Genomic DNA, 22,496 nt, shown 5'->3' on the forward strand with positions numbered 1-22,496 from the left:
TTTTGGGAAGCCTTGGTGGGAGAATCATCATCCCGTGTGGGAACGTGGGGCAGGCTGCAGGGGGAATGTTTTCCATGATATTTTTGTCGCGTTCAACATCCAATTCCAGCTTCTGGAACAGAACCTTCCTCTTCCTCAGCCTCTTTCCCCACTCCTTTGGGCACTGCCAGGCTGGGAAATGGTTCCAGGCTCTGCTTTCCTACTTTTATTTTTCAAACCAAATGGTAACACTTTGAAGCATTTCTGATCAGGGCACCTCAACTTGTTGTTCCTGCTTAAAAGTGATAATCCCCCCTTAATCCAAACCTCAAGTGCCTGTTTTAATGAAACCTTCAGATGAATATCAAAGAGCTATTTACTCGTATCTAATATTTTAATTAGATTATATTCTCAATTTAACCCATTAAACCCCCTTTGATGAGCTCCATGTTTAGTGTTTAGCCCCAGATGCTGGAGGTAATGAATATTGGACCTTTGATTTAATGAGAACTTCTGCCTTTCCAGCCTGACTCCCTTTGTATCCCCCTTTTTTTTTTATTTTCTGGGCTATAGAATTCAGTTAATTGAAGAAGTCTCTTATCACCACACATTAAGGAACCTAAATTAGCATCCCTTTTCTGATTAGAAAATGCAAGCAGACATTTTCTCTTTGATCTGAGCACTGAGTTGAAGTAGGCAACAGCCCCCTGAAAATGAGCTGATGGCTGCATTATTTGGCTGCCATGCAGATGTGTCCATGTGGTGCAAAATGCTTAATGTCTTAATTGATCACCTTCCTCCCTCGCTGGCATCCTCCTCCCATAAATTAGGGGGATTTCTGGGGGGGTTTGAGGGTTTTTTTTAAAAAAAAAACAGTGAATTTTTAGGAAGCATTTAAATACAAAACCTGTGCTACACTTGGGTACAATGCTGCAACTAGAGCAGCACACAATAATTTTTTTGTTTTATAAACACTGATGAACATCTCACAAACTGTTTAGGAATTCTGTTAGTCCTGGTGTTTTGGGTGTTTTAAATCCCAGAAAAAGGTGGTTTTGCATGGAAAGAAAATCTTTTGATCTACCTCAATACAAATTCAGATTTTCCCTGCACTTCACAGACATGGTGGCACAGAAAGGGGACCAGTGAGCACCCACCTGCTTAAAAGCAAAGGCCATAATTTAATGGAAGGCAAAATATTTAAATAAGAAATCGGCCTTGAATGTTGAGTTAAATATTGAGGGAGGAGTTGAGTGGGAGCAGAACCTGCCGTGGTCCCGTGGTGTCACTGAGCACAGAGAGGGGTCTGTGTGCTCCATCCATGGAAATTCCCGACCTTTTCCTAGCAACACCTTTCCAATGCCATCATTTCTTAATATTTTAGGTTCTGGAAGTGTCGCAGCTGAGGTCTGCTTCAGTCCTACCCACAAAGTGCTGCTGCAATATCAGCCCCATTGTGTTCCTTCCAAAAATAACCAAAGCTGGCTTCCCAGCACCTCACAAAGGGCATGAGCAGGCTGCTGACCCCACAAAAATATTAATGTTTATCAGTTAAAAACATGGAATAAAGGGAAACCTCACAGCCATCATTACAGCTCTAAAAAAAGGTGAGGACTAAAACCAGATGAGGTTTTGCCCAACTCCAGCAGTCACTGAACGCCTCAAACAGCCATGAACGAGCTCTGCTGTCGCCAGCCAAGCGCCTGATTGTTGTTGTCTCCTGCCAGGGATCCATTCTTTTCCTTGTTGCCCAAACCTAAGTGTTTTCCATGTGAGAAAAAGCAGGAATGTGAGCAAAGGAGCAACTCTGGTGTGAGGAGGAGCTGGAGACACGGAACCCCAGTGAGGGGTAAAGGCGGGCAGCTGAAGGAGAACATCCTGGTGGATCAGAAGTGATGCTGAGCCAAAATCCTGGAGCTAAAGGAGCATCTTCAGCTTTGCACAATCCCAAGGGCGGACTGGGGAGCTGCAGGTGATGCTCAGAGCTGGGTTTGTGTCCTGGGAGCGCTGCAGGGTTTGTTCTGCAGCCCCAGCAAAGCCGACAGAGTGCACATCACCAGGGAATGGCAGCCCAGGGAAGCACCTGCAGTGGTCTCTGGAATAGCTGAAACGTGGCCAGCTTGCTCCTGGCAGCACAAACCTGGATCACAAAACCTTAAACCCAACTTCTGCCTTGACAAAAATGTGCCCTCACGGGTAGAAAAGCCACCTGTGGGGTCAGGATCGCACATTTACACCCTCCTGCCTTTCCCAAGCACCGCTGCCCCTGCGTTAATGCTGAGAGCAGCTGTCCCAACCCCAGGGCACGCCACCAGCGTCTCATCCAAGCTCTAGAAACAAGATAAATCCAAGACCGACATCAGCCACTTTTTAAGCCAAGACCATCCAAGCAGGAGTTTGCAGCTAATTAAGGTGATGCTGTTTGTTGTTGTGACTAGAAGAGAGGAAAAGCTCCTCAGCATGGCCCACACCCGCAGAAGCTTCGCTTCAGGACATCAGTGATAAAAAAAAAAATGCACTGAATCCATCAGTCGGCAGAGAGAAATGAGGAGAGGAAGATTAGAAAGGATTTCACATCATGCCCAGGTCGTTGCTGGGCTTGGCCGTGGGTTATTGACACCTTCCCCCCGGGGCTGAGCCCCCCCACATGTTTAACAGCAAGAAACTGCAAATTACTTGCTCTACAACTGTCCTTACAACCCATATCTGATCTGCTTTTATGGAGCTCTGGCCACAGAATGAAAGAATTGGGGTTGGAACTGTTTTTCAGACTCATAAAAGTTCAAAATGTTGAAGGCAGCACGCGGGAAAACTCTCAAAATCAAAACAGAAAGCGAAGGTTCATGGCAGGATTTTACCGACTGGGCTTTGATTTTCTATAATGACAACAACCAAAAAACCCATTAACTAATTAAGTGTTAAATTAATCACCAGAAAACAATTTCATTTCAGAAAAATTCACGGAAGAATTTTAATCAAAATCAATCTTCTTGAAAAATAGGAAATCCACCGATATTTCCTGTTTCCAGCAATTATTCCCTGCAAACCACTTCCACCCCAGCATTTCCCAAATTAGCACATTAAATATTTTTTAAAAATAAAAAGAGAGAGAGAGCAGCTCTAAATCTCTCCCCTACTCCTCAACCTTCTTGGAAAGAGCAGGAAAAATTCGGCTGCTGTCACAGAATAACTCAGGATGCACGAATAGAACCTCATTTCATTTATTCCAAGAGAAAAATCTCTGAAAGAAGGAAAAAAACCGCCTGCCCAGCCCTTCCTTTCTCCCAGGACCATCTCCATTCTCCAATAGCCTCTTCCCAAAACATTGCTGAGTCTGGAAATTACGCTTTTCCACCTCCAGCACTGCTCCCAGCTGGGCAGGAGCTGGCTGGTGACACAGGGAATTTCTCTGGCAGTGACTCTTTCCTTCAGCTGTCTCAGTTTCGGAGTTTTGAGCACTAAACTTTGTGGGATAAGCAGCCTGTTCCCAAATCTTCCTGTTCCCTTGCAAGGCTCAGGGATGGGGACATCCCTGGGCTGGGAACATTCCCACTCTGCCTGTGTTTGTCCCTGAGGGATCAGCGGGTGCAGTTTTTAATATGATTTGTAGCTTTAACTGTCAGCCAAGGTGCCTAAAACCGCCCAGAGGTGAAGATGGTGGCGGGGTTTGGTTTATTGATCAGCAGGAATACTTTGGGAAGGGAGCTCCTGGAGTGGCAGGGGAGACACAGCGGAGATTTGAGGGTTCTTTGAGTCATATTTTTGACCTTTTCTTATAGATCTGGCACCCTAGAGCAGAGCCAGGCCAGCCCCGAGCCACGCTCCACCCTGCTCAGCAGTGGCAGACGTGGTCAAAAAAATGTTACCCCATAAATCTCGTGCAGAGCTTTTCTCTGCTATCATTTTTAGTGATTCCCGCTCAAACACACGCTCAGGGGAGGCTGACAACGAGCACAGAGCAAAATACTCCGGGGGCGACACAGGGAAAGTGTCAAATTTCCAGGTTTTCCAGTTCCCATCGCATCCCTGCCCACGGGAGCTGGGAGAAGGGAAGAGCCCCGGAGCTGGGAGCGGCATTTCCAGCCGGCTCTGCTTCAAACCACGCCGAGGTTTCAGGAGAAGAGCGGTTGCTTTGCCTTCTGAATCCTAATTTTTAGGGAGATGGGTGGCATTTTGTTGGTGGAAATTATTGTCCTGAAAGGATTTTTAAAGCCGAGCAGCTTTTCCTGGATAGATGGATGGGGATTTCCTCTACACACAACGCGTGATCTTTATTATTTTGCATGTGAAAAACAGAAGGGCAGACTCACAAAAAGGAAGCAAACGCACACATTTCAATCGTCTATATTTTATATATTAAACAGGAAAATTAAACGTTTTTCTCCTCACAAAACGACATGTCCCATGATCCAAAACGCCCTGAAAGTGCTAATAACGCCAGACAACCAAATGAAATTCCCGATAAAAACCAAAAAACAAGGTAATAAATTAAATAACCTAACGAGACACCGCCACGCCGCCGTGTTGCTGCTGCAGCGGGGGCTGCCAGGGAATATCTGAGCCAGCACAGCCCCCGCTCCAGGTTTCTACGGGGGAAATTCCCAATCCCACCATCTCCTCCCCGGAGATGCGGAGCCTGCGCCGCGCTCCCGGCGCATTTCCCAGCCAGCAGCTCAGCCCAAAACCAAAAATAAATTATAAAAATCTGAATTTACCTGGAAATGAACCCCATTTCCCTGGCAGGAAGGTAAAGGCAAAGCAAGCGCGGCCGGGGGCTGCTCCAGCTGAGCGCGACACGGAGCGCAGGGAGAAGGGGGGAGATGCAGGCGGGGGGACAGGAGCCAAACGCGGGACCTGCTCCGGGGCTGTTTCAGAGGAAAAGGGAATTATCTGGGATCCACACCTGGAAGCCGGGCAGGAATCAGGCTGCCGACACTTCTGCAAGCTGTAGAAAATCCCTTTTTTCTGGCTGGGAGCGCCGTTTGCTCCGTGCAGCCGTGGCAGGATCGAGTTATTGGTGATGCTCCCCTTTCCCTTCCCCACAGCAGAATGAAATAAACCGGAATTTTTGCCTTACCTGTTTCTTCGAGGGCTTTTCTTACAATTCTTTTAATTTATGCACGTCTCGGAAGCTCTGCCCGACCTCTCGCACTGGGGATGGAGACGGCGAGCGTGGAAAGAGCGGCGAGGATTTAGGGATTTGGGGAATAAAGGGTGCAAGTCGCCCTGCCTGCCGCTCCCAGGAACCACAACATGCTGCCACGAGTATACATTTATTTTAAACCCGAGGAAAGTTCGGGGAACGAGGAAAAGTCCGACACTTTTCGGAGGAAAGGGGGAACCTAAAGCAAACTCGGTTTTACTCTCCCCGCACCAGATTTCCGAGCACAGCCCAGGCTTGGGGTGATGCTGGGGAGCACCGGCGGCACCGCGGGGTCCCGGCCCCCTCGGGGGCACCGCCACCTTCGCCCCGGGGAGGGGAGTGGGCTCCCCCCGCACCCACACCCCCTTCCCGAGCCGTGTTCCCCTTCCCTGTGCGCGTTCCCAAGGCTGGGGAGGCGGGGGCGCCCCGCGGGGCCGGGGCAGAGCCAAGGAGAGGCAGGAGAGCCCCGGCTCTCCTAGAGGCGGTGGGGGCCGGCGCTGATGTCCCCCTCCTCCAGGATGTCCACCTCGTCCTCGGGGTCCTGCAGCAGGAAGGGGCCGGGGGGGCCCTTGCGGGGCTCGGCGCCGGCCGGCTCGGGCAGCTCGGGCTCGGGGGAGCTCTGCTCCCGGCTCTCCTCCCCGCCCGCCTGCTTCGGGTCGTCCTGCGTCTTCCGCAGCTGCTTTTTGTGCTTCATGCGGCGGTTCTGGAACCAGGTTTTCACCTGGAGAAGAGGAGGGAAAGGGGGAGAAAGATTGGAAAAAGAAGGGGGGGAAAAGTAATAAAAATTAAAGGGAGAAAGAGACTGGATGGGATGGATGTGGGGATGCTGGAGGGGATGTGGGGATGCTGGAGGGGGTGGTTGTGAGGATGCTGGAGGGGATGGATGTGGGGATGCTGGAGGGGATGGATGTGGGGATGCTGGAGGGGATGTGGGGATGCTGGAGGGGATGGATGTGGGGATGCTGGAGGGGATGGATGTGGGGATGCTGAATGGATGGGATGTGGGGACGCTCCTCGGGATGTGAGGACGCTGGACGGGATGAGGGGTGGGGACAGGTGCCAGAGCCAGTCCCTGCTGCCCGTACCTGGGTCTCGGAGAGGCTGAGGGCCGTGGCCAGCTCCACCCGCTCGGGCGTGGAGAGGTACCGCTGGATCTCAAACCTCTTCTCCAGGCCGGAGAGCTGCGAGTCGGAGAACACGGTGCGGGCTTTGCGGCGGCGGCAGTGCTTCCCGGGCAGCTCGGCGTGAGCGTGGTGCTGGAAAAGGGCTGGCACCGGCATTCCTGGGGGGACACACGGCGGAGACCCGCGCTGCGGTGGGGCGGGGAGATGGATCCGGGGGAACCCCCAGGAATGTCGGAGCTTTCCTGCGGCGGCTCGGGGTGGGCTCTCCCCCTGCCTCTTTTAATTTTTTGTTATTTTTTTCGTTTATTTCGTTTTTGAGGTCGATTTATTGGTTTGGGTTTGGGGATTTGGGGGTTTTGTTGTGCTGAAAACAGGAGGATTTCCCAAGCGCTTCGCCCCTGCCGAGCCCACCCCGGGAAGGTGAAGGGAGCCCGGGCGGCGCTGCCACCGGAGGGGACTCGAGGCTGGCGGGGACACCTGAACCCTCCCGGCGACGAAACCACAACGAAATGGGCATGGAAAAAACCGGGGGAGCCCTGGAAAAGGTTGGGAAGGGGGAAGCGATCCTGCACGGCCCCGCTGATACATGGCTTGGGAAACTTCGGGGGTTTTCTCCTTGCAGAGCAAAGAACGGGCCCCGGGACGGGAAGAGCCCCAGGATGAGGAAGAGGAGAGGCACAGCCCCAGCGCTGCTGCTGGAAGCGGAAAAGCGAAACCCGGCTGGACAACGCGAGGAAAAAGCGACGTTATCGGTCCCCCAAAAAAAGTGATTAAAAAAAAAATAAATAAAATTAAAGGCAAAGAGAGGGAAACCCTCAAGGTTTCGGGCACCCGCTAACGAAGTGGCTGCCCCGGGGCGAGGGGCTCCTGCCCCGGGGGGTGCAGCCAGGGTGGTGGCGGGGGATGTAGAAAGATGCCCGGCCGTCCCAGAGCGGCTCTGTCACTCTTGTCCTCACCCCAGTCCCCACCTGGACGCCCCAAACTCGGCAGGCGCTGCCGCACTTACCCGAGGTGGTGAGGAAATAGGGGTGGTGGTGGTGATGCTCCGGCTTGTGCAGGGCGGGGTGCGGGTGAGGCGCCAGCAGGGTCGGGGTGGGCATCAGGGGGTACCCATAGTCCAAGAGGGGCACGCGGGAGGCCAAGGAGCCGGGGAAGTGCTCGGGGGGCACCTCCCGCAGGGGTTTGGGCTTGTGCAGCAGGATGTCCTCGATGAAGAACGAGGTGGGCCTGGCCGTCGAGACGGGGTGCACGGGCGACGTGAAGTTGAGGTTCATGGCGGCTCTGTGCCCCTCGGGCAGCGGGGAAGGGAGGGAGCCGCGCCGAGCTGCCGGAGGACAGAGAGGGGGCGGCCGGCTGCACCCCCGGGCCGCCAGAGAAGAAATGAAAGTAATGATGAAAATAAATAAATACAATTGGTTTTTTAAATCCGCAGTCAAAATAAATAAAGATAATATTTAAAAAAAAAAAAAACAAACATCTATCCCCCAGCCAGAAATAAGCTGGTGGAGCCGGGGGAGGCGAGGCGGGCGGGTCGGGGATGCGCGGGGCGCTGCGCGCCTTTGAGGCGCGGTGGGAAGGGGGATGCGCGCTGAGCCAATGGCGAGCGGGGGGGGGACGGGCCTGCCGGGCCACCCAAACCACCCCGGGGGCGAGGAGGGGGCGAGGAGCCTCTCCGGAGGAGCGCCGCAGCCGCGCAGCCTCCCCCGCGCACCGCTCCGCACCGAGCGCGGCGCTTGGGGCGTTTTCCCAAACACGGGGGTATCTCCTTTTTTTCCCTTAAAAAAAAAAAAAAAAAAAAAAAAAACAACAAAACCAAAAAACTTGGGGCAAAAATAAACCAGCGGCTCTTTCCCACGCTCCGCTCCCAGCCTGTCCCCGCGCACGCACCTTCGCCCTTCGCGCTCAGGCTCTCATCCCGTCACGGTTTTGTTCCCATCCCTTCCCCGCTCTCTGTTGCGCCAACAATTTTAATTTGGGGGTCTTTCCTCTGTTTTGTCTTTTTTTTTTTTTTTTTTTTTTCCCCCCTTCCTCACCCCCTTAATCTGCACCATTCATTTCCCCGGAGTCAATTTGCTCAAATGAGGGTGATACACCACATCATAGCTGAGATAATTTCGGTTCGCATCTCGGAAAATTGCTCTAATTATTGATGTTAAACTCAGGGAAATTAAAAGAAGGCGCTTCTCCTTCATCTCCTGATTTTAAGCTCTAATTTGTTGAAATCGAGTTGTCATCACAATTCCAATCACTACCGTTAATAGTAAAAGTGTTCTAATAGAGCCAGAATTCGCACAACCCATGCTATTAGATAATTAAGAAAGATGTTAGAAAGACAAGTGCTAATCCTTGGGCACACGGACAGCGTTTCCATCTGATCCAGCAGGTAGAACAAATTAATTACCCGAATCAATTAGTCCTAAAAGTACAGTTCTCAGGGAAGTGCAAGCCATGCCTTCCATATGGATGAGCTGGTAAATGGTAAATAGATGAGGAAAAAGCTTTAAAAGAATAGAAACGGCAACCGTCGGGCTTTAATGAGTGTGCGGCCCGCGAGTTCTCCAGCCGTGCCGGCTCTTCCCCGCCAGCGCCGGCCACAGCCAAGGGGGCGGGGGACAGAGGTGGCTCCTTCAGCAGCTGCCAAAATTCGGGAAGAGGGGGACAGAGAGCTCCCCGTGCCACCAGGAAAAGGCACGGGAGCGTTTTGTGCCCTGTTGCAGCCACACCCACACTTTGTTTTGTGCCGTAGTGCCTGTCCTCACACACTTCAGCAGCGTATTTTTTCTGTATATTAAATATATAAGCATTTCTATCTTTATTTCTTGCGTTATATTTGTATTTACATCGTGCGTTATACTAATATATAATATGTATTTTTATATATATATATATATTTATCCATACGGATCCTCGCCTGCCGAGTATGGATCAGCTACCCCGATGCAGGAAAGCAGGAGGAGCCCCCCCAGGACTGGGGGAAAAGCTCTTCTCTCCCTCCTGTCCCCTCCTCTCCCTTTTTTTTTCCCTAGGAAAAAAATAAAAAAATGATTAATTAGATAAATAAATAAATAGATAGATTAAAAAAAAAAAAGGATAAACGCAATAATTCTGTTGCAGTGGCCCCTCCTGAAATGACCATTAGGAGTTTTTGGCTGAAGGATTTAAAAATCCAACTTTCTCTGATGGAGCCAATGAGTCAATGAATTAAGAGTGATGAAACGGGGCTAATGCCCCCCTGTTAATGAGGAGTGTCTAAGCTGCTTCAGGGGCCATTTCATCAGCTGAGATGGCTCTGCCGGGGGGTGGGGGGGGGGGGGGCTGGGGCTTTACCCGGCACTCGGGGCGGGGGGGTTGGAATGTAGATGTGGGTATTTAAGGCAGAGCTGGAAGATTAAAGCTGTGTCACTTCAGCCAGGTTGGGTCACAGCGTTAGGACTCAGGCAAGAACATGGACAGGGGCTGATTTTTGGAGTTCCTCTTTATTTAGGGGACAGATAAATGAGGCAGAGGGGAAAGAGGCTGTGTCTTGGTGTTAAGTCGCAGCAAAACCCGTCCCCAAACTGTGCAGTGGCACTTCAGGCACGACAGCCTCTCCCTGCTGGTAATTTGGGGCAAGAAGCAGAGGGATAAACCCCATCTGTGGAGAAAGGACAGGAGGGCAACTCCAGAAAGGGGGGACCTCTCCACTGCAGTCCTCACCTCCAGGGCGTTTTTTTAAATTTAACATTTCACAGCTTTTTGTGACAGAAATGGTGTGCCAGGTGTGGCTGGCAGGGTCCCTCTTTGCCCCAAAAGTCTTTTACCTCTTTTTCCCCTTTTGTCCCTCTTCTGCAGGTCCCTGGGCTGACGGGGAGCCAGGATTATGGATCTCATCCAGAGACCCCCAGACACTCCCAGCCCTGGCTGTGCCCTCCCTAGGACCAGCCCCTGGATCCTGGATTAGCCCTTTCTCCGGGCTGGACAGACACATGGACACGAGCAGAGGTTTTTCCCTCCACACCCCATTCCTTTTGCTGCCAAACTCCAGCAGAACAGGCCCTGTGGAGGTGGTCCCACAGCAGAAACTGCCCCAAACCTGGGCAGAAGCTGAGCTCCTGCTGGGCTGAGGGGCACATCCAGGAGGGAAAAGCAGAGGGATCGGGATCAGGACAAGGCAGGGAGAAGCTGCAGCTTGAGCTGTTTTACTCACTGGGTGTTTCCCTCCCCGTTTGGGAGGAACCAGAGGGGAGGGCCAGAATTACCCCTCGATGCTGCACTTTTCCATCCCCCTCTGAACACGTTGGGGGACTCTGTAAATCTCAGCCTGGCAGCCCAAACACCTCAGAGCTCATGACTGACACCTAACCACAGCCACACTGCTGTGGAGTTGGTCTTTTGCTCCTTCCATGAAATAAAAATGATTTCTACAGGCTCCAAGAGCTTTATAAACTTGCTGGAAGTGATGCACGCCCTGTTTCTGATTTAATAACCCACGTGCTTTGCTTAGATAAACACCAGCCCATCATCACTTGCACACTTAAGATCATTTGAAGATATCACAGGGAGAATTTTGCCCAGGAAAACAGAAATGTATTTGACTTAAAACCTCGGGGGTCATTCCAAAGGTCAGTGCAGCTACACTGATGCTGGCAGCTTTATTTCAGCGTGCTGCATTAGGGATAAATTTGGTGTGGTTTAAAAATACAGGCACTTACCTTGCCGTGGCTCTTGAGGAGGTAAGGTAGCTCGGGAGCCTGGCCTTTTCATGCCTTTCAGGACCAATCCACTCCAAAAGGAAGGGTTAAATTAAAAACAGACAGCCTTGATAGGCTCAAAATGGGAGCCTGGCTGCAGCAGAGAGGGCTGAAGAGCCCAGGCTGGCAAGCCACACGCGTAACACGGAGACAGGGCTTTTGAACACAAAGCTTGGCTTAATGGAGAATGTTCCTTGCATGGTGCTTCAGGCTGAGCCACTTCCCATTCCAGAGTGCCTCTGCCACTGGCGAGAGGAAAAAACACTCCAGCCCCTCTCCCCATCTTCATCCTCTCTGCCTGTGCCTAAATCTGCCATTTCTCCACAGGTCTGCAAGCCCAGATTCAGCTGGCACCCAGCTCCGTGGAAAATTCAGGAGTGGGATGGATGTGTTGGTGATGAGGGATTTTATCAATTCAGCTCAGCTGAGATAAAGTGGGAACACCTGGAGTACCAGGCTGGGTCTGCACTGGAAACTTTGCTGGGATTTCAACATTGCCACAGAGAAGCAGGAGCTGAACTCCTCGTGGGTCCCTTCCAGCTTGGGATAGTTGGTGATTCTGAGAATATTTAATGCTAGAAAGGCTCTGCTCTGCCCTGGCAGCAGCTCAAGGAGAGCTCAGAGGATGGGTTTGAGGCTGTCTCAGGGCTGAGAGAGGGGAAATGAAGCTTCAAGGAGGAGTTTGCCTCCTAACCAGGGCTGGTGGCAGTGGAAGATCCACCCAGGTTTTCCAAGGATCATAATGCAACCACCCCTTGGCTTCTGCTGCCCCAAACCCCTGTCAATCCCCAGTCTGGCACTGTCCTTCATCTGTGCTGAGAGGAAGAAAGGCAGAATGAGAACTAGAGGGGAAATCAGCCTGGTGATTTTATCTCCAGACAATAAACACTCAGGTTAAAAGCCAGCTCTGTGTAATTCCGACAGAATCACTGAACCTACGCAGAAAAACACAGCACTTGCAGGGCTAAAGTGCCAGGTGAAAAGCACAGGGGGATGGAAGTGCTGCTGATGGGAGAAGGTTTTGAGACAGGAAGGCACTTTTGAGGCTTCTATCCCACCGAGAACTGCAGGAATCTTGAGGATAAAAAGAGATGTGGCATCACTGACAGGCAAAGTAGAACTGAAAGTGTAAAACAACTGTAACTTCCTTACACAGCTCCCAAACTCAGCTGTCCATGGGTGGGCTCAGCAGGTTCATTCCCAAATCCAGAATTTTATCTCTGCACTGAAAATCTGCCTCATTATCTGATAACCCTGAGCGTTTTCTCAAGGCAGACAATGAAAGTGGCAACATTGACAGGTTTGATCGAAACACTTCCCTTAAAACAGTGACACTTATTAATTGAGACCTTTTTAATTACCTCATATTTGTTTTCAGCTTCAGCAGGGTGATCTGGACGTTGCCAAAATACAGTAGGATCTTTCTTTCTCTCCCACTTTCCCTCTTTCTTTCTTTTCTCTCTTTTCTCTCTTTCTTTTCTCTTTCTTTTCTCTCTCTCTTTCTTTCTCTCTCTCTTTCCCTCTTTCTGTCTTTCTCTCTTTCCCACTTTCCCTTTTTCCTTCTTTTCTCTCTTTTCTCTTTCTTTTCTCTCTCTCTTTCTTTCTCTCTCTCTTTCTTTCTCTCTCTCTTTCCCTCTTTCTTTCTTTCTCTCTTTTCCTTTCTCTTCAGAATGAGTCAGAAATTGGGAGGGAGGCTCAGAACTTTCCCTGGGACCTGCTTTCAATTATTCTCCTCTTCATTTGGTTCCCTATCAATTCCTCCTCCTCCTCGTGGGCCCAACCCTTGGGCACTGCCGACTCCCTCGGGGCAGAGGTGATTATTTCACCCAGGACCATCTGTACTTTGGGATCTGGGCTAATCCTCTGCTCTCGAAAAAATCCATTCCTGCTGCTGTGGTCCCGCTTTGTTGTTGCCTTTAGCACATTAATGCTCCGTGGTTTGCTTTCATTCCAGCTGTGGAACAATCGGCTGCACAACTCCACCTTCTGATTCACTCTTTTTGCACTAATGGCTCAGGACCTCCCTTGTTTCCCCCATTTCGTGGTGTATGAGCCACGTACGTCCTTGCTTTTAACCTCTGGGGCGGGATAATCCTCCTTTTCCCTTTCTTGTCCATTCAACCTTTATTTTATTCCCATTGTTTTCCTCCTGTTCTCTGTGGCTTCCCTCTGATTATTTGCCACACTCTGCAGCTCCATGGAAAACCTCATGTGCCTTTTCCACTCACAGAAACCCTTGGAATATATGATCCCCAGTATAGACTAAGTGAGGAGTAACTTACACAAAACCCACTGGAGCACCCAAACCTAAATGACACAAATACTTTGATCCCTTTTCGATCCCATTTTTTGCTTTCCAGCTTTAAAGTGTCTCGTTCTGAAGCCTTAAAAATAAAAAGCTGCACTCCAAGGTCAGAGGGAGCTGTTATGAGCACCCAGCCTGACCTCACAGCTCCTCACAAAGCCAGCTCCTGCACTAAACACACGGAAAGCATCCAACGTGTGCAATAAAAAAAACACTTTTCTAAGCCTTTAAATTATGAATATAATGAATAAACAACGAATATACGGAGGAAATGAGTGTTTGTAAATAGTGGAAGGAGCACATTTATCTCCACATCTCTGCAAAGCTCTTGTTTCTGGGTTTATATTTTGAGCCTTTCCCTTGAAAACCCCTGGTTATTCACAAACCCAACACTCAGCTTTTGTAACCACAGCTCAGCCTCCAGTTGAAAGGTCAGTTCTGGTGGAAAGTGGATTTTAGAAATCACTTAAGACAAGCCTCAGTGCACTTGGCTTGGCTTTTCCTCCCAGTTTAAGCCCGCAGATTGTTGCATCACCTTCTGCACACAAATGTCACCACTTCCACCTGAGATGTTCGTGTGCCACCTGCACAGCGACGCGAGCCCTCGTTGAAAGGGATTGTCCTTTATTGCAGGATAATTAAACCTTGTTCTCTTTCATGTTTGCCCCAAACAGATTGCAAAAGTAGTTCACCATAAACAAACAAACAAACAAACAAATAAATAAATAAATCCCCTTTTTGATGATCAAAGGGGGAGATTGGTTCCATTACTTGCATTAGGCAGAGTTGGCTGTGCTGCGGCCTTCAGAATAAAGGCAGAAACGTACTTTAGAAAGATCTGAGTAACACACTTTACTCGAAACATTTCTGTATTATGTGGCTTCTTGACTGGTTCAGCTTCCTCTGTATCTGTGCACTTTATTTTAAGCACTCCAGAAGTGGATGACAAGTCTGGGGGGAAAAAAGGAAAAAAAAAAAAAGAAAATAGAGAGAGAATCAAGTCCGCATCTCACAAATGCATCTTCAAATAATGCTTGAAAAGTGGAAATTGCATTTTGAAATGGCATTTTGTCCATTGCCAAGGTATTCAAAGCAAAGGGGTGGTGTCTAATGTTCAAAACACTTCCTCACATTGCTCAATATTTATTTTAAAAGGAAATATTAAAATGTTTTAGGTCATCTAAAAGGAGTATTGCAGGTAGATACCTCATAAATTAATAAGATAATATTTACATCATTTTTCAAACCCATTCTCTTTAGTTCTGCAATGTTTGATTCAGCCCAGCTATTCCTGATATTTGATTTTAATATGATTTCCTGCTCAAAAAAAAATGTGAGGCTTGTACATCCCTCCCTAAATCTCCTCTTTCCAGGAGCCAGTTTCAGTCAAATTAATTGGATAATTAGCAACCTCAAATACACATTTCCCCCAGAAATTCCTGATGGACATCTCTGAAAATCACTGCAGTGACTTTGGAATTTCCTTTTAGAACTGGAGAAATGTGATAGAAAATCACACAGGCCTAAAAACCTGCTGGTTCCTTACTGATGGGAAGAAATTTGGGATTTTTAGGTCTTGACTGAACCCCCATCCACCTGGTATTTTTAGCAATGGGGCTTCCCAGTTCATAAATGTGTTTTCTGCTCTTCAAAGTCGATGTTGGAGATGCTCAGTGCACTGTAATCCCCACATTCAGCAATGCAAAAAAAGGGGTTTCTGCCTCAATTTTGTTTTCTTTTGACTTTGGGGGGACCCAGCCTTGGCCTTCAGGAGCCTTCACAAAAGAGTTTGCCAATGGTTATTGGAAAATGACGTGGAAAATTCAACCTACAAGCCAAGGGCCATAAGCTTGGAGGCAGGAAAACAGCAAAAAATATGGGCATCAACAAATCATAGAAAGTGTTCTCCAGAATGCTGAGGGATTGTAGGGTTTTAGCAGCTTGTGCACCTTTCTCTCAGGCTCCCGAACAGAAGCTGTGTGTGTGAATTTCTGCCTGCCCGAGATCAGTCCTTGAGGCCCCAAACACCTACCAAAAAAAAAGGGAGAATTTTCCAGTTTGTATCCTCTGGCAAGCGCAATTTCACTCCCAACACACATTAAATTCATTTAGCCTAGTGCATTTTTAATAGACATTATTCATCTATTACCTTAATGAGCCTGTGGTGAAAGCATATTGCCTCCCAATTTTCACAAAAGCAGTCGAACACTGCTGCAGCTTTTCCCCCTTTTGCCTTCTAAGGCAGCAGCACGGAGGGGGGAAGGAAAAAAAGCCATAGAGACAGATAAGGTTTTTATTCTGTGTCACAACACTACATTAAGAATAAAACCTTCCACTTAAACACTTAAATGAAAACATCGAGAAACTAATTTACCATTTGTAACCACATGATTTAAGTAGGAGCAGCTTCAATTTTCTTCCCATTTTCCTCATATTCAATGTGAGCCCACATTAGATTTCACTGGCTCAAATCACAACACTTAAAGCCACTTTCATTTTCTTTTTGATTAAATAATTGAAATTCCTGTCACTGCCTGCACTTTACTAGCACACAAATTTTCTGTGTAAAGATAAATACTCTTTTTTCTCCCTTTGCTGGCTGTAGGCTTTTTCTTTTTTTGGCTTTTCTTTTTTTTTTTCCCCCCCTCCCCAGTTTAATCTTAAAAGCAGGCAAGGTTTAGTTTATTGATGGTTCCATAAAATGGATCAGTACTCCATTCACCTATTTCGTGGAATTATACCGCTCCCATTAAGTGATTGTTTGGAGAAATTATGGAAAGCCATCTTCTCTAATTTAGCTGTCATCGCTGGGAGGTTATTGCCATCCAATCCTAAAAGGACAGGAAGCCTGGTTCCTTCTCTGCTGCTCCCTCTGCCATCCATTAATGCCCCAAGCCTTGAGTTTTATTTAAGCATTTCTTTCAATCAGGGTAACAAGTTTTATTAATGCTCCTTAATAAGTTACTCCCACCAAATCCAAGCCTCTTTCCAGCTCTGGGAATGGCAGTGCTGGGATCACAAGGGAGGCTGGAAGGGCTTGGGAAAGGGAATTTCACAAATTCTGGGCTTCATGAAGGTTTCTGGATTGGACTGGGGAGCAAAAAACCCTGCATGGGTCTGCTGGAGGATGGATTAATTCTGATAACAGGGTTAAGATTTGCATACATTGGTGTCTCTGGGCTTCAGTTCCTTATATATGAAGCATAAATAAATATACTTCTATATATTTTACATAGATAGACAGATAGATAATAGCTAGATAGACAGAAATTGAGATTTAAACACATCAGAGGTGCTCTCTGCTTTCCACCATCAACCTCACAATTTAACTCAACGCTTTTCCCTCTGAGATGACACAAAATAATTGGTGCTGCCCGAAGCCTGCAGCAAAAAGCCTTCAGAAGGTGTCGAAGCGACTTTAGAGGCTCGGGAGTTCCTTGTCCTGTTTAAATGATAAAGGTCCCGACACACCCTGCCCTTCCCACCCAGGAAGGGATGGGTCTGACAGCCCAGCTCTGAATTTCCCTCCCCTGCCTGTCCCAAAATCCCAGGATTTTGAGCTGCTCTACGCCAGCAATGCCACCCTAATCTCGAGTTCCATGCCTCAGCACACAGCAACGCTCTCCTATTTCCTCACAAGGATTTTTGCAGTTCCCACAGAGCTGCTGACCTCACCCCCTCACCCAAGCACTGATGGCTCTGAAGTTTGTGCAGGGTTCTTTGAGAAGAATTTGTGAGCTTCAGAAGGAGTTTCCGGGTTTTCCAGTGAGATCCTGTCTGATTAAGTTTGTCTTAATCATCCTCAGGAAAAGCAATAAAGGCCGCTTTAATTTTCATGTAACACACGAATCCATCCCACACGATTTAGAAGCCTTCCTGCCAGCATTGACTGTGCATTGTCTGATGAAAAAAAAATAAATTTACAAACAAAACCAAACTTCCAGAGGCAAATTAGCCCCACCTAAGTCAGGTCTGGAAGTCAGGGACCTTGCTGTGAAGGAGGCAACGCACCAGGTCAGCCCAGCTTTTAATGCTGAAAGGAGCTCCAAGAAACAGAAGAAAATCATCTTTTCATGAGTGCCCCATCCCTTCCCCTCTAACTATTCACCCAGAGGACATTGTTAACATATAATAACTGGCCATGTCAGGATTAATTAAGCAACTCCTAATAAAGCAGATGCTGCTTTTGTGAGGCCAAAATGTGGGTGCAGGCACAGCCCAGCCCGGGCAGATATGATGCTAATTGAATCCTTGCTGGCAATTTTTCACCCCTAAATGCACAAGAAAGAGAAGGATCTTGGAGGCTCATCTGCTCAGCTCGGGCACAGGGAAAGGTTTTCAAGCCCAGTAAATGAGCAGCCTAATCCACGGGGATGGGCAGCAGGAGGGGCTCCCTGGAAAAAAAGCAACGCCCTCCCAAAAAAACCCCCGAGATGTTGAATATGGGTTGTGCCCTGTTGCCACCACACCAGCAGGGATCAGGGGCTTGGTTATTTTATTTAACTTTAAGGAAATCAGCATTTCTGCAAGTTTTTTCCTTGGCCAGAGGCTGGAGATCCCATGGGAGGCAGCGAGAGAGTTTTTCAGACTCCAGCAGCCCCTGGCAGCTTCAAGGAGGCTCTGACTGCACAAATATTTCAAATATCAACAGCAGAAAGACTTAATTAGACCCTGGGCACCTGAATTAAAAGCTGCTCCTCTCCCTGACAAACCTGGAACCTGCTTCTCAAACTCGCCAGTTTTCTCCCTTTTTCCTTTGTAAGGACGCTGGGAAGAGCAAAGCTCAGCTCCAGGCCCTGGTGTTTAAACCCACTCAGGTGCTCCTGAAACGGCCTCGGCCACTGAGCAGCTGGAGGTAGCAAAAAGCAGGAAATTTGGGGTGCTTGGGGACCAAAAAAGCAGGAAATTTGGGGTGCTTGGGGACCAAAAGGCAGAAAATTTGGGGTGCTTGGTGACCCCAGGCTCTCCTTGACAGTACCCAGCACCCCCTCTCTCAAAAAAACCCACAAAATCAAAGTTTGCAAATGTAAGTTTGCAAATTAAACCTCACCAAAGTGAAGGTGAGGACTCCCAGATTTCTCCACAGACTGACACCTAAATTCCAGGGTTAAACCTGCTGGGTATTTATTTTTTGACTGACAGCCTCACTTTTTACCACTAACGGCACAAAAGAGGTGATTTCTCCACCCCATAGCTGTCAATGAATAATTAAATCTCTTCTAGTACCCCTGTGCTGAGAATGCCTTTTAAATTAAAATATTTTCCATTCGATTTTTGTTAGCTGCTCAATGAAAATTGGGGAAAATGGGCTAATTACAGCTCTCCTAATTAAGCTCCTACAATGAACCCATAATTATGCCCATATTTATCACCTTGGTGCTGGACACTCTAACCTGTTGTGGTTTGTGATTAGTCAGGGGCTGTAAGGTTCTCCCTCTTGGTGTGGGTAGAATTTAAAGTGTGGAAACAAACTCTGTGCTTATGAAACTGCAATTGGGGTACTTTAGGAGGGGTTTTTCTCAGCAGCAAGCCCAGGTTAGAGAGCTGGGCTGGGTTTAAGCACACTTAAAATGGGTTTTATTAAAGAGAAATTGTGGCGTCGCTGCTGAGCAGCACGAAAACGGCCTTTTTTTTCCCCTAAAAAATGTTGGAGAAAGGCTGAAATGCAGGCAGAGCAAACTGCAGGAGATGCCAGCCCCTGTTTCTGGAGGGGAGCTGTGGCTGTGCTTTATTTTTGTGTGCTGGGGAAGATGCACAAGGAGCAGGAGCCCGCGGAGCCGAATGGAAGCGCTTCCCTTCTGCTGTAATGGAGACACAAATGAGTTACAAGGGAAAAAACCTCTCCTGGACTGGTATTTGCTCAATTCTACCCATGCTGACTGCCAGGGAGAAAAATCTCTTTCCTTTTGGTGCCTGAGGGACTGACAAATCCGGAGAAGCTGCTGGTTTTCCTGGGAAAAGCCCAGTTGGCAGCAGCTCCCTGGAGGCAGCAGGTGGAGATCCCTCTGCAGAGAGAGCCTTCCCTCCCTGGGCCCTGCCTCTGCAGGAACCCGAGGGGTCAAAGATGGAAAAACTGCAGAAAAAGGGGTTTTTTGCTGCTAAAATGTTCATGTTCCACAAGCTCTGAGAGTCGGGGTTACAGGGATGATTCGATTTCTCAAAGCACCACAAGAATTCAATGCTCCTGGGGTGAATTCTTTCCTCAGGAGAAGAGAAAGGAAAAGCGACCTGCCTTTCTCCAAAGGAAACTTCCCGGACTAAAATCCTCCCTTGCCTCCCCCCAACACCTGACAAGCTGGGCTTTGACTTCTGGATCCTTTAGGACCCTTTTCTTGCTGAAAAAATGAAATTAAATCTGCGCAGTGAGAGAGCCAACGGGGTCGAACAAATAATTGTTTTTATACAGCAAACTCACCTCAGTGAAGTTGCAGGGATCATCAGTGTTTGAGGACAAATCATGGAATATCCTGGGTTGGAAGGCACCCACAGGGATCAGCAAAGTCCAGCCCCAGAGTTCTAAATAAGCCCCACAGCCAAAGCCAGAGATTGAGCAGGACCCAATCAGTGCCACAAGGTTTATTAACTGTGAAGAAGCTCATGGTAAGAGACAAAAATTAAAGAAAACCGAGGAGGGGGTGATCTTTGCACTAAATCTTTATGGAAATACTGAGAAATTTGTTAAATCCTGGCATTTTCCTGCTCTGAAACAGCACTGCCCCCACTGACGAGGCCATTCAGAGCTGATTTGTGTCTTGAGGCTACAGAGACCACAAAATCAAACCATTACAACCTTTTAAAAGCTTTCTTGCCACAAACTAAAAATATCCCTCGCTGACAGATGCAAGCTGTCAATAAGGAATTTAAGAACTCAGTATGGAGAGTGGAAAGAGTGCAAAGTCTTGATAAACATCTCAAATTGGGTCTTACTCAGTGGGAAACAAGTAGTTTATAGTGGTAATTGTAAAGGGCATTTTACATGGAATCAATTAAATGAAAATCTTTTAAACCCTTTTTAAAAAGAGACCTTTTTAAGTTAACAGGTGATTTTAATTGGAACCATGGGACTTGCAGCCCGGGAGGTGGGTTGGGGTTTTTTTGTTGAGGAGAGATTTTTTTTTTTTTGGAAGCATTCAATATAGGGGAAAATCGATACACTTCCATCAGCATCTGAACTCCCAGAGCCTTGCAAGTTGAGGAGTGAAGCTGAGCAAGAATTACAGTTTGCTCTGGTTTGTGAGGCTTTTCCTAGCAATTAAATGTCTCCACCACAGCTCCTTCACGGTGAAAGGTGCAGGAAAATTTATCAAGGATAATTCTTTTTAGTCAGAATCCTCTGCCATTACTTACTGTAAAACTTCTTCAGAAATATTTTACTCTTAAAGAAGATGTCAAACATCCCAGCTGAAAAGCAGTAACTACACGTGAGCGGAATTTTAGTTATGAATTCCTTTTCTTACTTTTCCACAACCCCAAAGGTGCTCTGCACAATTACCTGGAGCAGGCAATGAGGGACAAATTCCAGGAGCACAAAACCTTCCCTCAAAGGAAATGATACTTTTGGCCATTGTCTCTTCGAGCTGGTGAATTCCTTCTCTTCCCAAAGCTCTGCAATCCACCAAATCCAGCTCTCTCTGCCCTGCAAGGTGTGGCTCAGGAACACACCTGGGAGGAGGGGAGGGAAAAGCAGGGGCAGGAATAACACACAGGTGCCAGGTAAAGGCTTGGAGCTGCTTCCCCTACAGAATTCCAGAGGCAGAGATTTACTGGGTTAACCTGTGCATCCTTTATTCCTCAGAAATCAACTCCAGCCTTTGTGTCTCAGCTCCTGAAAGCCCGAAGGAAAAAGCCTCGTGCGTCTCACCCCAACAGCTGAGCTCCAGGGGGAAGAAGAGGCAGAAAATCACACAACCTGCATTTGCTTCCCAGCTTTGGGTGGGGAAAAAACCCCCTCAAAGGAGCACTGAGAAGTTCCCCAGGGGGATACAAAGAGGCAGAGGACAAGGACAGCCTCGTGGATCCGGCCACCATCGCACAGCAGCTCCTGGGATTTCACTGGCATCCTGGCACGTCCCTTAAAGCAACCCTGGAGTGACATCCTGATGTTATCGCCAGCAAATAAAAATGTACAAGCCTCTAAAAGAAGAGTTGAAGCCTCCTGGGTGTGGGAAAGGAGCCTGGAGCAATGGGCTGGCTGGATGTTAGGAGGAGCTCGAGGAGGCACAGCAGCAAGGGATGATCCCGGCATCTTCCCTGTTCTTCCAGCCCTTCCCTGCCCCCCGAACTGCGGGGTTAAGAGGCCAGCGAGGTGATTTATTTTATGGCAATATTTGGGACACGGGAAACAGGGAAACATCCCCCCAAGAACCAAAACACTTCCCTGGAAGTGTCCAAGGCCGGGTTGGACGAGGCTTGGAGCAACCTGGGATAGTGGAAGTCCGCGGCAGGAGGTGGAAAGGGATGAGCTTTAAGTCCCTTCCAATCCAAACCATTCCATGGTTTCCTATCTGCTGCCAGGCATGGTTTTAATCCCTCCTGCCCTTCCCTAACTCCTGGCCTCATTCCCAAAACTGGGGGTGACCGCGTGGCTCCCAAAATCCCAGCAGGGCAGGAGGGGGAAACTGAGGCACAGCCAGAGCAGGGGGGTAGGGGGGAGGCAGCAGCCACCCAGCCCCGCATTCCCAGCGCCACTCCCGCCCTTCTCCATGGAATTGCTGTGCTTGTGGCGTGCTCAGAGTGATTAGTGGGAGTGTGAAGTTATGGAGTGGGGGATCCAGTCGCAGGCTCTGCGCAGCCCTGTTCGAAGGGGTGAGTGTTCCGCAGGTTTTTTCCCTGCCTGAGACAATCTGCACAAATAGGCTTTTAAATTAAGCAGTGATTTGGAATATAAGTGAGTGCATTTAAGCTGCTAAGAGATGGAAAGATCCTAATGGCTGAAATATTTGTCATATCACAAATAAACTGGCTGGATCGGGAGCCTCTAATATAACTAATTTTTACCAAATCCTTCACTGCTCTGTGAGAGAAAATGAGGTCAGCACAGGTTGAGGCAACAGCAAATGAGCAGCTGCCAGGAGGCAGCACAGAATACTGATAAAGGACTCTGCAGGAACTGCACTCCCTGCCCACAGAAACAGGAATCACTTTGTTCACATTAAGATATAGCTTTTTCCAGAGCATCCAGGCTTTTAATGGAAAGGTGCCAATGAATACAGGTT

The 22,496-nt window shown here is 48.4% G+C and overlaps 1 protein-coding gene across 1 annotated transcript; it reads right to left on the reverse strand.

Annotated features, from left to right (window-relative positions):
* Positions 1–5,236: 5,236 nt before the first annotated feature.
* On the reverse strand, positions 5,237–7,668 carry BSX (brain specific homeobox). The gene is made up of 3 exons (XM_039565019.1): positions 7,253–7,668; positions 6,208–6,404; positions 5,237–5,843 (listed from the first exon to the last, which is right to left on the reverse strand). The coding sequence occupies exons 1-3, from the start codon at positions 7,518–7,520 to the stop codon at positions 5,598–5,600; spliced, it is 711 nt and encodes a 236-aa protein (XP_039420953.1). The 5' UTR covers positions 7,521–7,668; the 3' UTR covers positions 5,237–5,597.
* Between the last annotated feature and the right edge of the window lie 14,828 nt (positions 7,669–22,496).

This window comes from Corvus cornix, chromosome 24, assembly GCF_000738735.6.
Source record: "Corvus cornix cornix isolate S_Up_H32 chromosome 24, ASM73873v5, whole genome shotgun sequence".
Lineage (NCBI taxonomy): Eukaryota > Metazoa > Chordata > Aves > Passeriformes > Corvidae > Corvus > Corvus cornix.